This window comes from Lepisosteus oculatus, chromosome 25 (genome assembly GCF_040954835.1).
Source record: "Lepisosteus oculatus isolate fLepOcu1 chromosome 25, fLepOcu1.hap2, whole genome shotgun sequence".
NCBI lineage: Eukaryota > Metazoa > Chordata > Actinopteri > Semionotiformes > Lepisosteidae > Lepisosteus > Lepisosteus oculatus.
Window position 1 is genome coordinate 10,869,250 of NC_090720.1, and position 13,881 is coordinate 10,883,130.

At 40.2% G+C, this 13,881-nt stretch overlaps 1 protein-coding gene across 1 annotated transcript; it reads left to right on the top strand.

The window, feature by feature from the left end:
- Positions 1-761: 761 nt before the first annotated feature.
- On the top strand, positions 762-13,108 carry LOC102692787 (trypsin-like). The gene is made up of 6 exons (XM_006641906.3): positions 762-786; positions 1,586-1,651; positions 4,409-4,559; positions 7,243-7,384; positions 10,111-10,371; positions 12,338-13,108. The coding sequence occupies exons 2-6, from the start codon at positions 1,597-1,599 to the stop codon at positions 12,491-12,493; spliced, it is 765 nt and encodes a 254-aa protein (XP_006641969.1). The 5' UTR covers positions 762-786; positions 1,586-1,596; the 3' UTR covers positions 12,494-13,108.
- Positions 13,109-13,881: the final 773 nt, after the last annotated feature.

Genomic DNA, 13,881 nt, shown 5'->3' on the forward strand with positions numbered 1-13,881 from the left:
AAGAGATTAAAAAGCCTTCCATCGCAGGGATCGCAGGGAATGTATTGGCCCATTGGCCCTTACCAATCATGGCCTCCTAATAATCCCATCTATGAATTGGCTTCATCACTCTGCTCTCCTCCTCACTAATAGCTGTTGTGTGGGGAGCGTTCTGGCGCACTATGGCTGCCATCGCATCATCCAGGTGGGGCTGCACACTGGTGGTGGTGGAGGGGATCCCCATTACCTGTAAAGCGCTTTGAGTGGAGTGTCCAGTAAAGCGCTATATAAGTGTAAGCAATTATCATTAATTAGTTTCTTTTTTAGCACCTTCTAGTTCTAAATATGAATTCAACATTCATCCACATTACTCTTCATCAGCCAATGTCGTTAATTACAGTTAGATTCTGCTTCAACGCTAATTGACTACGCATTGTAGTCTGACCAGATCAGCACTTCATAATTCATCATTTTCTCAATGGGATTTACACCCTTTTTGTATTTTTCCCTTTTTCTGTATCTGATACTCTATTCTATTATCCTCAGCCAGGAACACAGTAGCATTTAATTTCCAGTTACTCAGAATCAACAATCACAAGTGAACAAGAATCAAGGGAGAAAATGAAATCAAAACACTGTAGGATATAGCCCTCTTTGTTATGTACTAGGTCAGTTCAATTTAGGTGACATATGCAGAGACATAGAGGATATACAAGACAGGAGGATATTATTACACTATAAAAGCTAAAAGGAAGTTTCCAGGCCACCAGTTTGCAGATTTTTTTAATGCGCGGCAGGAAGTGGTTGGTGAGTGTCCGTACTGAGTTTTAATTTTTTTTCTCAATGGTTTTTACATGCAAATACACACACAGTACGCATAACCTGCTACTGTTTCTTTGATGAAATGCTGAATTTAAAAAAAACAAGCAATGTGAAAAATATAATTGATTATCTTTACTAACATCTTTCTGTGTTGCTGTTTTTTCATAAATTGTTCCATTTGGAGGCATTACATCTGTAGGGGATTTGAATCTGATGTTTTAAACCTTCCGAAGGTTTTTAGCACAATCTGGTTTATCGCACTTTCTGAATGTTTGATTGTCTTAAAGCTTAATCGTTATGAAGTGCAAATTTTGTTCACTTTTTTTCCTCAAAAAATAAACCCGATATCTTTTTGTTCTATTTAATTTTGATGTTAGTGGTTTTATCAGTGCTTTATTAGTGGTAGTCTTTATTGGGAAACCTGCCAAGCCTATTGTCTTTGCTATCTGAAAAAAACTCTCAACAGTGTAACACAGTCCGCTGGACATTAATTGGTTTTGGGGAAGTCCTAGAAAAGGAAATATGCAAGAGGAAATAAACTATTATAGGAGTTTCAGACAAGGAAGAGGAAATAATTGGTTCATCTCTGGCTGTAAAATGAACAAAATAAGGCCATGGTGATATTGATTCTAATACAGTATCGTGAATGTGATCCTAATGTTTAATTTTAATTTCAGGTTACCACCATCTTAACTGTTAGATTAATGTTTATACCTGGATCTTGTTATAAACTACAATTTATATACTGTATATAACATTATAAACTATCTGGTTTTTATCTTAGGTGGGTTGAACATGGCCATATTCTTCCAGTACACCGCTGCCCTCTTTGTGACTCTCATTGTAAGAGGTAAGGAGCAAAAGGTTTATTTTCTTGCTTGTTATCTGCTTTGAAATCAAATACAATTATGGTTTGGTGTTAGGAAAGCACAATATAACCTGAGCCAATATGGAAAATGTTTTTTTTTCTACTATAACAAAACATTGTATTAATCACCTACAGCACCTGTCAAGCTGTTCATCGCTTGAACTGTATTCCTGAACGTGTTGGGTGATTCAAAGAAGGGAATGATAGGATCAAGGTGGGTTATGGAGGGATGGAAAGGGATTTGTTTTGTTCCAATTGCAAACTAAAAAGGTTGTTTTCAGAAAAAATGATCATATGAGAGACAACAAAGGCAATTCACACCATCGTGTTGGAATATGCAGTAGATCATGTGTTATTAATGTTGAATAATGAACATGGTTTACTATATGTTTTTTTTTTACAACAATAAGTGGCTCTTATTTGAATGCACATTAAACTTTGCAAATGCAGACTTGCAAATGCTAGTAAAAATGTTTTAGTGAATTGACTGATATAACAGACTGACCTCAGCACTCACACCAAGATGTAACCAAGCTTTTTGGCAAAGCTGTAGAATAATAATAATAATTCCTTACAATAATTCCTTATATAGCTCTTTTCTGGACACTCCACTCAAAGCGCTTTACAGGTAATATGGATCCCCTTAACCACCACCAGTGTGCGGCCCCACCTGGATGATGCGACAGCAGCCATAGTGCGCCAGTACACTCCCCACACACCAGCTCTCAGTGGGGAGGAGAGCAGAGTGATGAAGCCAATTCAGAGATGGGGGTTATTAGGAGGCCATGATTAATAAATTGCAGGGTGGAAATGTGGCCAGGATGCTGGGGGTAATGCTCCTGCTCTTCTTGAGAAACACCCTGTGGTTTTTAATAACCACAGAGAGTCAGGACCTTGGTTTTATGTCTCATCCAAAGAACAGCGCCTTTTTACAGCACAGTGTCCCCGTCACTATACAGAAGGCTCACGGAGACCACAGAGTGAGTTCTCCCTACTGGTACCAATAATACCTCTTCCAGCAGCAATCTTAGGGTCACACCTGCTGAGTTTCAGTGGGCTGCCAGGTGATATATTATTGCTTCCGGCTCTTGTTTTTTTATTAAATGCCAAAACCCCCCCATTGGCTTGCATACATTGTTAATGTGATTGTTAATCCTTCACTAATGAGAGTCTAATGGATGGGAAACATAGCAGTGAAGGAGCTTGATCTCTGTACTTGTCATATTTCACTCATTATTCATTTTGTGAAAGAATACGACATCCAGAATGAATCACTGGTTCATCTAACAATCATCCATCCAAGGAAAAAAAATCCTATAATCTCCAAACCAGCCATCCAACTAAAAAAATGCAAATGCACTGATTGCACAGTTTTGAGTTCATGCCATCATTAATAGTTTTCTGAGCTTTAATTAATAAATGGAGATTCATTAACAACATCATTCAGATATTAAGGAAGAAGTAAAGATTTACTTTATGCAGAGAGAAGACAAGAAACACAACGTTTCAGCTGTAGAAAAAACCTTTACTTGTTCCTTTGCAGTCTACGCATGCTGAAGCAGCTACCTGATTGAACTTACTCAGATATTAATATTCCTGTCAAAGAAATGATTGCACTCAAAATTACTCTATATACTATATTTATTTGTCAAACGCATTTACTGACGTTTAGAGAAGCATGTTATATAAGAAGGCAATAATCCGAATCCAAGGTGTTTAATTAGCTACACAAAAATGTGTTGCACGTTACCAGTACAGTACTATGCCTAGTGTGGGACCAAAGCAGAAATATAAAAAATAAAAGTGCAGCAGAAAATGCTGATTTATTTGTTTAATAAAGGAATAGAAGCCAGTCTGCCACCCTGTGATATTAAAACAAGATGTGTTAGTGCAGTCTGGACACACTAAAACGAGAAGTGGGTAGAAGCCAGCGCTTTCTTAATAATAGTTACCCCAAAGACTGAGGAGAGTATAATTCTCCAACTCCAAAGCAAACTCCACTTCCTTTCTTGTTTAAAAAGCAAAGCAAGCACTGTATGTGAGCTACCTTTAGCAATGTCACAGGTTTATGATGTTTAATGCAAAACAGGAATAGTGTAATATGGTTATCCTCAACTTTACTGCAAACTATCACATCTATAATTACAATGTATTGCTTATTCCTTTGGCTGACACTTTTGACACAAAGGGTGCAGATGGTATGAGGTGGTATATGTGTGTTGCTCGTCGGAATTAAGAAGAACTAAGAGGGCAGGAGCTGCGAAAGAGTTTGGACAGTGAGGATGACTGTCTGAGAGATGGCACCATAAGATAAGATAAGAAGCAGATAAGGAAGAGAGAAGACACAGAGCAATACGAGAGACTGTTGGCAGGTGGGAGAAGTGTGGCAAAGACAGTGGTTATCCATGGCAAAAGTTCATAAACCGGATACAAATAGTGGTGGAAAGGAATATCATGACAAGAGAGAGCAGAGGAGGGGCCAAAACAAGGAGACCAGCTTTGGACAAGCTAAAATTAAATACAAAGAGGTATTTGGTGCTGTGAAATGTCAAACATCCTTCAAAATGGAGGTTATTCCTATGCCTCACATGCCCCACCCACTGCATCACACAATGTAGTCTTTCACTCGATATTCCCACCAAGCATCCATGCAATACCCTCCTTGAATGAAACTTTTGTTGCGTTCATGGAAAATGAACGCCAGAAAAATAATCTGTTGCCTTGTCCCATGATACTCAGGATCTTTTGAACTGCGGATCATTGGAGGCGAGGAAGTCACACCCTACTCATTGAAGTACCAAGTGTCTATTCAATATGGAGGGCGGCACTATTGCGGGGGCACTCTTGTTCATCCCCAGTGGGTGGCGACGGCGGCTCACTGCTGGAAACCGTAAGTCACCATAACTGTTTTTGCTGATGGGAACCTGGTAAGTGAAGAAGCTGAGGCGACATTGTGTATGAATAAGGAACTTGACAGGAACAATATCTCCACCCGTCTTCCTGGTTTTCCACCGTGGGGAATACCCTTCTTTACTGATAGAGAGTGTTACATAAATCTCCGGATGGCAGAGGCAAATTCAGCAGGAGCTTCATGCAAATGCATTTCCTTTCTTCAGAAATGGTTATTTGGAGACTTAACAGAGATTTTGTCGTCTCTTTAGACGGGTTACATGATTTTATTGTTAAAAGTGTCTCACACTGTGTTTTTGCACTTCAAGACATAACATATGTTGGTAACCTTATCAGCAGGAAAACAGTTAAGCACACCTTTAGAGCTTTAAAAAACAGCTACACTTTCTCTAATTTGATTGGTTCTTGCAAACAGAGGTGAACACTGAATTCAAACTGAAGTGATGTATCATACATAGGCCTTCTTGAGTGATCTTATTCTAATTTACATTATTCATAATAATATCAAGTTATGAATAAGTTATTTATGATATTCTAGAGGCTAACCACTGGCAAATGGCATTGCCTTTTAAAATGTATTTTTCATCAGAGTTTAGCACAAATGCATCAGAATGCATACTACAAACCGAATGACTAAAATAACTTTAAATCCTTTCTTAATATTGATTCTATCATCTACAGTACAGTAAGCTTATTTTTTTAAGGGAAATTATGAAAAACACAGAAAACCTTTGTCCTTACGTGTAATTGTAACATGTTTTGTGTTAGAAAATGATTAATAGCTAATTAATCTGCGCAGAGATGGGTTTGACTGCTGAAACATGCTGAAACATGGTAGTGCAGTATAGCTGTACAGTGGGCTGAAAATTTATTTTATGGATTGGGTTCTCTTTTGATTAATGGAATTACTGTCACACTGGTGTGGTTCTGCCAGAGAACTGCAAATTTATGCTTGTATTTTTTTTCCCTTTCTGACTGCGTCACTTTCATTTCTATATTTCTGGGAATTGATTTGCTTGTCATAGTATTAAGAGATGAAAGCTTTCTTTATTAAATTGTTTTTTGTAATTAGGGAAATCTTATAAATCTTAAGTTCCCTTGTTTCTCTGTTGTAGCTAGACTTTCTAGTGATAACACAAAAAAACAATGCTTTGGATTTAGGCCTGGCACAAGGCAATCAAGCCTGTTTTAAAAAAAGACATTTTTTTCAAATGTTTAAATTATTTTACTTTACTCTCTCAAGTTTTAATATTTATGTTATTCATTTTATTTCTCTGTCTTAGACTTAGAAATCTGTCATTTTTTATTTTAAACAGATAAAGCATTATTGTATTTCACCTATGCAAGCATAAAAACATACATTTCCATCACTATGCTCTAACAGGAAAGCAGGTGGTTTAATAAAGTTTAAATACTCCCTTAAATGTTGGTGGATAAAATCAAAAATGATAACTGAAAACAAGGTTCCCTTAATAACAGTAACTGTTTATGGTTTTCAGTAAAACAGAACAAAACCATGAACATGCAATATCTACAGTATAACAGATGTATATATTTCAAACACCACAAAATCTTAATGACAATTAATGACAAAAACTATAATTATGGTTGGGGGTCAGATCTTTGACTGTTTGTATACCAGACTCCCAGTAATCAGATGTCCTGCCAGGGATGTCCCACATCCCTGCTCAATAGCAGGGTTAATAGGGTGGTCAACAGGTCCCAGATCAACCAGACACCTTCAGCCAAGCCAGGTTCCAATGCTTCCTGCTTCCAATGAAAAGGCATGTTGAACAATTATTCAAAAAAGTTACTGTATATATTGTACTAATAATACATCAAATATACAGCTTAACTACTATTAGGCACTATTAAATTAAAATGAGTTTATAACAAGAGTTAGATCCAAATTTTGCCCACTTCTGTTCTCTTACATACAGTTCCTGTATATATCTGTATCACACCCAAGTCTTCCTTTCACACTTCTGTCTCACATCCCTCCCCATCTACACCCTTGCAGCAGCTCCCTGGCTCATTCCTTTCAATAGTGCAGGGGGTTTGGGCAGCCTCATCCTCACAGCTGGGCTAGGGAAGTAACACCAATCACATTCATTAGAATCTAATTGAACTAACGACTTAAACTGTTACACAAAAATAACATCTGCAATAACAATAGTTTGGATTTGCTCTATTTATTCATTTTAATTGTTGTAAATTTGCAGTTACCCACATTGAAAATATGATGGCTAATTCAGACCTTCCTTAATTGTACAGACTCTTTGTAAGAGCTCAGTAAGGAGGATCAGCCCTTCTGACCATCTGATCCAGGTGATCTTTGGTTGACAATAAAACCAACAACTCAATTCTCCTTTGTTTAATACAATTACATTAATTTGTTTTCAGTTTAATTTGTTTTGTGGTTCTGATCAGCACAAACCCTTTGTTACACCAATGATCCATGAAAAAGATGTTTGACACACAGTGGCATTGGGATTGAATTTCTATGTGGAAAATGTTACCTAAATGTTAGAAATACAGTAAGAAGAAAAAGCCACACTATGCCACCTTTACCTGTACATGTGAATTTAGCATGATTTCCGAAAGACTATTAATTAAAATATTTTATACCTGATATTAAATCACTCATATTGTTTATTTCACAGGAGCTATTTGATCCAAGTTGTTTTAAGTGAGCACAACTTATACGAAGACGAAGGATTTGAGCAGGTGCTCAATGTCTCTGACATCTTCACTTACAATTACTACAACCCCAGGACATTCAACGGCGATATCATGCTTTTGAAAGTAAGCACCACTTGTGATTAATGTGATGGGTTCAATCTTAATTTTCAAGACATTAAATGCAGTATGAAAGTATTGGCGAAGACCAAATTTACTGTAGCAATTAGTTTCACCTTAATCACTACATTAACAATGGTCGTAACTGAAACAGGGCTGAGCGTATCAACTGAAGAATTCACAAAACAATGAAATAAACTTAATATGATTGTTGCAATTGTTTCACTGCCACAGCAGTGTACATGGCCCAGGTAACCAAGACAGTGCTTTCTGCACATAGCTACTCTTCTATAACCTGTTAGCACTGACACCGTATGTTGATCACTGAAAGATTCTTCAGATCATTGGGGTCATTGAGAAATTTTGTACCTTATGTTTGTCAGATTGCTCTTTGTCCCAGGTGAGTTCTATAGGGTCTTCTAACAGAGCATTGTGGGACCTGGGATGCTCTGCATTCTGTAAGCATGCTATTAGCAGGCAGGAGATCATGGTTACAGCTGCCTCTGCTGGGGAAACATGGAAATGCACCACAGAAAAAAGCATGAATGTTTTTCATCTCCAGTGATCTTATGAAGTGATAACACTTACGGATGGTGATTCAGAACAATGGTGATGGTGATGTAATTGCATTAAATTTTCCTGAATTAAACATTTCAAACTGTACCTGTATTCTTGGGGTGCCAACTGCATGGAATCTATTTGCTCTCCTTGTGTTCATGACGGTTTTCTCCAGGTGCTCCAGTTTCCTCCCACAATCCAATAGCATACTGGTAGGTTAATTGGCTTCCTGGGAAAATTGGCCTTGGCGTGAGGGTGTGCATATATGTGTGTGCCGTGCGGTGAACTGGCATCCTGTTCAGGGTTTTGAGCCTGTTGATTGCAGAGTTGGGTACTAACGTCTTCCGTGGCCCCATACTGGATAAAGCAATCAGAAAATTGGCAGATGGAGAGGGGTCAGATCACTATAGAGCTGTGTACGGCTAAGGCATACTACTGCAAGCAGCTATGGAAAGATCGAAAAATGCCAGACTGATGCAAGAGAGGTGGGGCTGAACATTTGATGTGATGACCCTGAATAACATTAGCAGGAATAAGGATTTAGAATGGCTAAACTGAGCCACATGAGGATGAATCGAGGTGGAAGGAAGAAGAGACTGAGGAGTGCTCCTGGTGAACTTCCTTGGAAGAGCCCAGAAGGGAACATCAGGGGGAACGTACAAACTCCACACAGACAGCACCCCAGCTAAACCCAGGGCCCCAGCGCTGTGAGGCAGAAATGCAAACTACTGTGCTACATTGCTGCCCTTCTTTCTATTTTCTTTGGCTTTAAAACTGCTGTGATTGACAAAAAAATAGCAATTGACATTTAATAGAAACGGTTACTGGCATATTTATGAATTGCACATTCCACATATGATTTCTTTTTCATTACTTGCTGAACATATTGTGATTCTGCTGGAGTGTCCCTGCTGGCTGTCTCAGTGGAGCTTGTTAATTACAAACCTTGCATCTGTAAGGTTTTCTCGAAGGTTTAAACCATTGCAAGACAAGGTACAATATGTCTTTGTGTTAAAACCTGCTTTCATTGTTTCTCAGATTCAATGTTAAAAAAAGACAGCAAGAATGGAAAAATAATTAGGGGACCACTGGCAAAGTATCACAGTTGTGTGATTTAATAATTAAAAGCCGTCTTAGGCACAGACAGACTCCACCCTTAACAAAGGTGGCATGAGTGATCTATATACTTAAAAAATGAAATTCAGGAATTCAAGCACCATGCATTATGTGGCTTTATTGCACAGGCTTTGCAGATTTTAGAACAAAACATACTTGTCAGAAGCCTTCCCCCAGACTGCTGTCAAAACCCAAACCACACTTTCAGGCCCTTTATATATGAAGCACACACATCACACCCATGTGACAATGTGCATTTGCAACTCATCACAACTAATCGAACTCTCGTCCATTGTGTCTGTTTCCTAAAGTAGAGGTGTTCACAACCCTGTGGTGGCAGATCAGCTGTCGTACCCTCAAAGACCAGACTGCTACATTTCCCCCACCCTGCTCAGACCAACTGGAGGAGAGTTTGCCTGAATCCACCCGGCTCTATGAAATTGTTGATAGGCTGTGGAAAGACCATCACTGATGTCCTGGTGACGTCCTCCTCCCCTCAGACAGAGGTTGCAGAGGGAGCATCGTCACTCTCCTGTAGTCCATTAATATAAAGTACTAGTCATTTACGAGAGTTTGGTAGGCAGCTATCCTTTTCTCTTTTCTATTTCAAAGCTGGGTTCTGGCTTAACTCTTAAAATGGTAATTCATCTCGACGCTGGCAGGTCAGGTAAAACCATTCTAAAACATCCACAGCTCACGTTTTACCTAAAACTATTGTTCGGCAGCTCAGCTGACTTGATCCTTTGCCCATAATGCTCCGTTCCTCCATTATCAGAAAGCCACTCATCCCGGGAAGGAATCTGGTGGCAATCTGTAGCCTAATCCCAGAAGCAGAGAGGTCATCAGACAAGACCCTGTAGTGCCCAAACACAGAGAAGGCCAATTTAGAGACTCCACTTAGCCTGAACAGCATGTCTTTGAAAAAGCCCACACGTACCCAAGGATAACATGCCAACTCCACACAGAAAGGTGCCCCAGCCTGGACCCTAGCTGGCTATCACCAAGCCTGTATTCCAGACTGCTAAATTATGTTTTTTTGGATGTGTTTCCTCTTTCAGCTCAGCTCCCCGGCTCATCTCAATGCCTATGTCCAGCCAGCCGCCCTGCCACAGCCCTACAGCACCGTCCCTACTGGGACGACCTGCACCGTGAGTGGGTGGGGCGTGACACATGTATACAGCTACACGCTGTCTCCTGTGTTGCGCTCCGTGGATATTGAAGTGATAAACCCTGCGGTCTGTAATTATCAGTACTATGGGAAGGTCACGGCCAACATGATGTGCGCTGGAACTTACACAGGAGGAAAAGACTCGTGTCAAGTGAGTTATTCGTTTTGGTTTCACTTCCTCGAAATGTGCTTCACGTACTGTACTGTACCTCACATAATGTCATGTTTACTTCTGCTTTTGTCACGGACGTCCAAAGGGACCAACCGTGGGGAGCAGGAGAGCGGAAAAAGACCCATATGCGTAGCGGCGAGATGGGAAAAAGGCCCGGGCTCGTAGTGCAAAGAGTTCAGGAATGCCGTATAGAAACCTATGCCCTCAGGGAGCGGACGTGGGGCGCCCTGGTGCTAGGCGGGTCTCAGGACATCCGAACGTCAATGCTGAGCGAGGACAGAGTGCAAGACCCGGAAATATATAGACCAAGGGAAAGAGAGGGACAGGAAGGACAGCAGACCGGAAACTAGGGACAGGACAGAGAAGGAGCGCCCCCTGGCTGCAGAGGGCGTGACAGCTTTAATGTTATTAGACAGATTCCAATATTAAATATGGAGATGAACAGTTAGAAAAGACGGCAGACATGTGAGCCATTTGGCTCGTTTGGTTTTTACTTGCTACTGTATGTAGTTTAAGAATCTCATTCAGAACCTTTCTTGAAAGAAGCCATGCTATCAGCTTTAACAACACAGCCGAATATCTCGTTCCAGACTCCCACGATACATTTAGTAAAGTTCTCCTCCTGTCCTCAGAAATGTCCCTGTAGTTCACACTATTATCCTTGATTTTGTCTGGTTTGATTCTTTTTAAAAAAGTAAATTGGGTGTAATATGGAGAAACGGGTCAGATTATCTTCAAACCTAAAAAAGAACAAGTCCTGACGTTACTCCCCTCCCTCACCCACGTTTCTCTTTGTCCCATTGTTTAAGATCCTGTATCTTTTTGTGTCCTGGAGCAAAATAATAAAAAAATAATTTTAAAAATCAGTTTTAAATGATTTATAAATAACTACATACAGTATCAGTCTACATTACCATGTTGTTGTTCCATCCATTTTTAAACGGCTTTATCCAGTTTAGGGTCACGGTGAAGACAGAGCCTATCCGGGAAACCAATGGGAGCAGGGCAGGATACACCCTGGACGGGACGCGAGTCTCTCATGTGGCGCACACAGACACAAACACACACACTCACACCAGGGCAAATTTTCTCAGAAGCCAATTAACCCACCAGCATGTCTTTGAACTGTGGGTGGAAACTGGAGCTCCTGGTGGAAACCCATATGAACATGGGGAGAACATACAAACTCCACATAGACAGCACCCCAGGATGAGATTTGAACCCGGGGCTCCAGCGCTGTGCCACCATGCTGTCTTCCCTTTGGTTGTTGTCAGACTATTTTTTTCTGCTATACGTTTGCAGAGCAAAAATGATGTCATATGTTGGAGTTTTCATAGAGGTTTTTACGATTATAACTCCCACCTTCCAGAGACATGCTGACTAGGTTAATTAGTAAATTAAGATACTTTATGGTCTGATTTCGCAGAATTGTTTCTGCAACCAAATGGCTGAGCTGAGCTTTACACATAATAAAGTTTGCGAAAGTTACAAACATTACAAGTAATACTGCATTACATCACATTACAGACATCGTCCCATACACAGGCATTACACACCACTTTTGCAGGAATCCAGACACTAGAACTTGTAAATTTACTCCCCTCACAATCACTCTAAGCCTCTATATTTGCCCTACTTTTTTGCACATACTCCACTGATTGCACTCTGCCCGTGAACCACTACTCCTTCATTGTGTGCGTCCTGTGATGGGCTGTCATTTCTGCCTCATGCCCTATTCTTTCTGAATAGGCTCCAGTCTTGTCTTGTGTCTTGACAGGAGTCAGAGGGCTGTCTAATAACAAGCGCATGGAAGTTCTCATGAGAATTGCAAAGGAGAATAAAACAGTTGTGTTAAATGTAATAAAGCTGTACAACACTGAAGATTATGAATCCAATAATCCCTTTACTCGAGAATAACACTAAAACAATGTATTTCTTCCCACAGGGTGACTCAGGCGGACCGCTGGTATGCAAGGGTGTATTAGAAGGCATAGTCTCATGGGGAATAAGCTGTGCTAATGCCATGTTTCCAGGTGTTTACACAAAGGTGGCAAACTTTGTGAGCTGGATAGAATGGATTATAAAAAACAACTCCAACTGAATCTTCTTTTTTTTTCTGCGGAGGTTAAAATTGCAGGACCCTAACTGTTTCTCAACTTTAAAAGACTCTGTGTGCTTTTTGTACTCATTTGTGCCGCTCTCCTGTCAATCGCTTGCAAATACTTGCTGACGGCCGCCTAGACACAAAACTCTAAAAATCGTTACTCCTGTTCCCGCTCTTTAGACAGATACGCTTGCATTCATATGACACAAACTACTCAATTCCGAAAAACCGGACATACCAACAACAGAAAACATGTAACTTCTTGTTTTCAGTATATTTTTTGAATAATTGGTGATCCCCTTTCATAGAAGAATCTGTATGTACAGCCAGATTGAAATAGAAAACTGACCAGTTTATATTTTTCTTACTTCAGAGACCTCATTTATCAGCTGCCTCGGGGCAGGGGTGACCTTTAACAGAACTGCAGATTCTGAACTGTAAAATATAGAAAGCTGAGCCTACCACGCTGTGCTAGCTCAGTTTGGAAGCGTCGCGCTGCCTGTTGGCCTTATGATAGATAAGCAAATGTTATTTTCACTTCTTGAACTCTTGCTGTGTGATTGTCTCAAAAAAAGAAAATCAATCAATAAAATAAAAAGCCTTGAAATCTTCACTGAATACTTCCTCCTAATTCTCTTTATTTACTCCTTGTTTTGGGATTTAGAAGCAACATGTCTCGGTTTTAACTGGCAAAAAATTATCCACTGTATTTACAGTATTTGCACACACTTATCTCTCACCCTTTATGTTACAATCCTGGCATGCACATGTATTGAAACAATAGACCTTTTCCATTTGCAGGATGCCTCTCTAAATTTAAATACAACACTGTTTTAATCATAATAATTCCTTACACTTATACTGTAAAGTGCTTTTCTGGACACTCCGCTCAAAGCACTTTACAGGTAGTGGGGATCCCCTCCACCACCACCAGTGTGCAGCCCCACCTGGATCATGCGCCAGTACGCTCCCCACACACCAGCTACCAGTGAGGAGGAGAACAGAGTGGTAAAGAAGTTCATAGATGGAGATTATTACGAGGCCATGACTGGTAAAGGCCAGGGGGCAATTTGGCCAGGATGTCGGGGTAACACCCCTACTCTTTTCGAGAAACACCCTGGGATTGTTAAGGACCACAGAGAGTCAGGACCTTTGTTTTATGTCTCATCCAAAAGACGACACCTTTTTACAGTATATCCCTGTCACTATACTGGGGCATTAGGATCCACACAGACCACAGGGTGAGTGCCTCCTACTGGCCCCTCTTATAGCTCTTCCAGCAGCAACCCTGTTTTTCCCAGGAGTCTCCCATCCAGGTACTGGTACTTGGTACTCACACCTGCTGAGCTTCAGTGGGCTGCCAGCTGTGATATGTCTACTGGCCA

Bases quoted from the DNA above. Each gene is read 5' to 3' on its own strand.
- LOC102692787 (XM_006641906.3), top strand. From the start codon at position 1,597: ATGGCCATATTCTTCCAGTACACCGCTGCCCTCTTTGTGACTCTCATT. The intron at 7,385-10,110 runs GTAAGCACCACT...TTCCTCTTTCAG, and splicing joins GCGATATCATGCTTTTGAAA to CTCAGCTCCCCGGCTCATCT. The intron at 10,372-12,337 runs GTGAGTTATTCG...TTCTTCCCACAG, and splicing joins GAGGAAAAGACTCGTGTCAA to GGTGACTCAGGCGGACCGCT.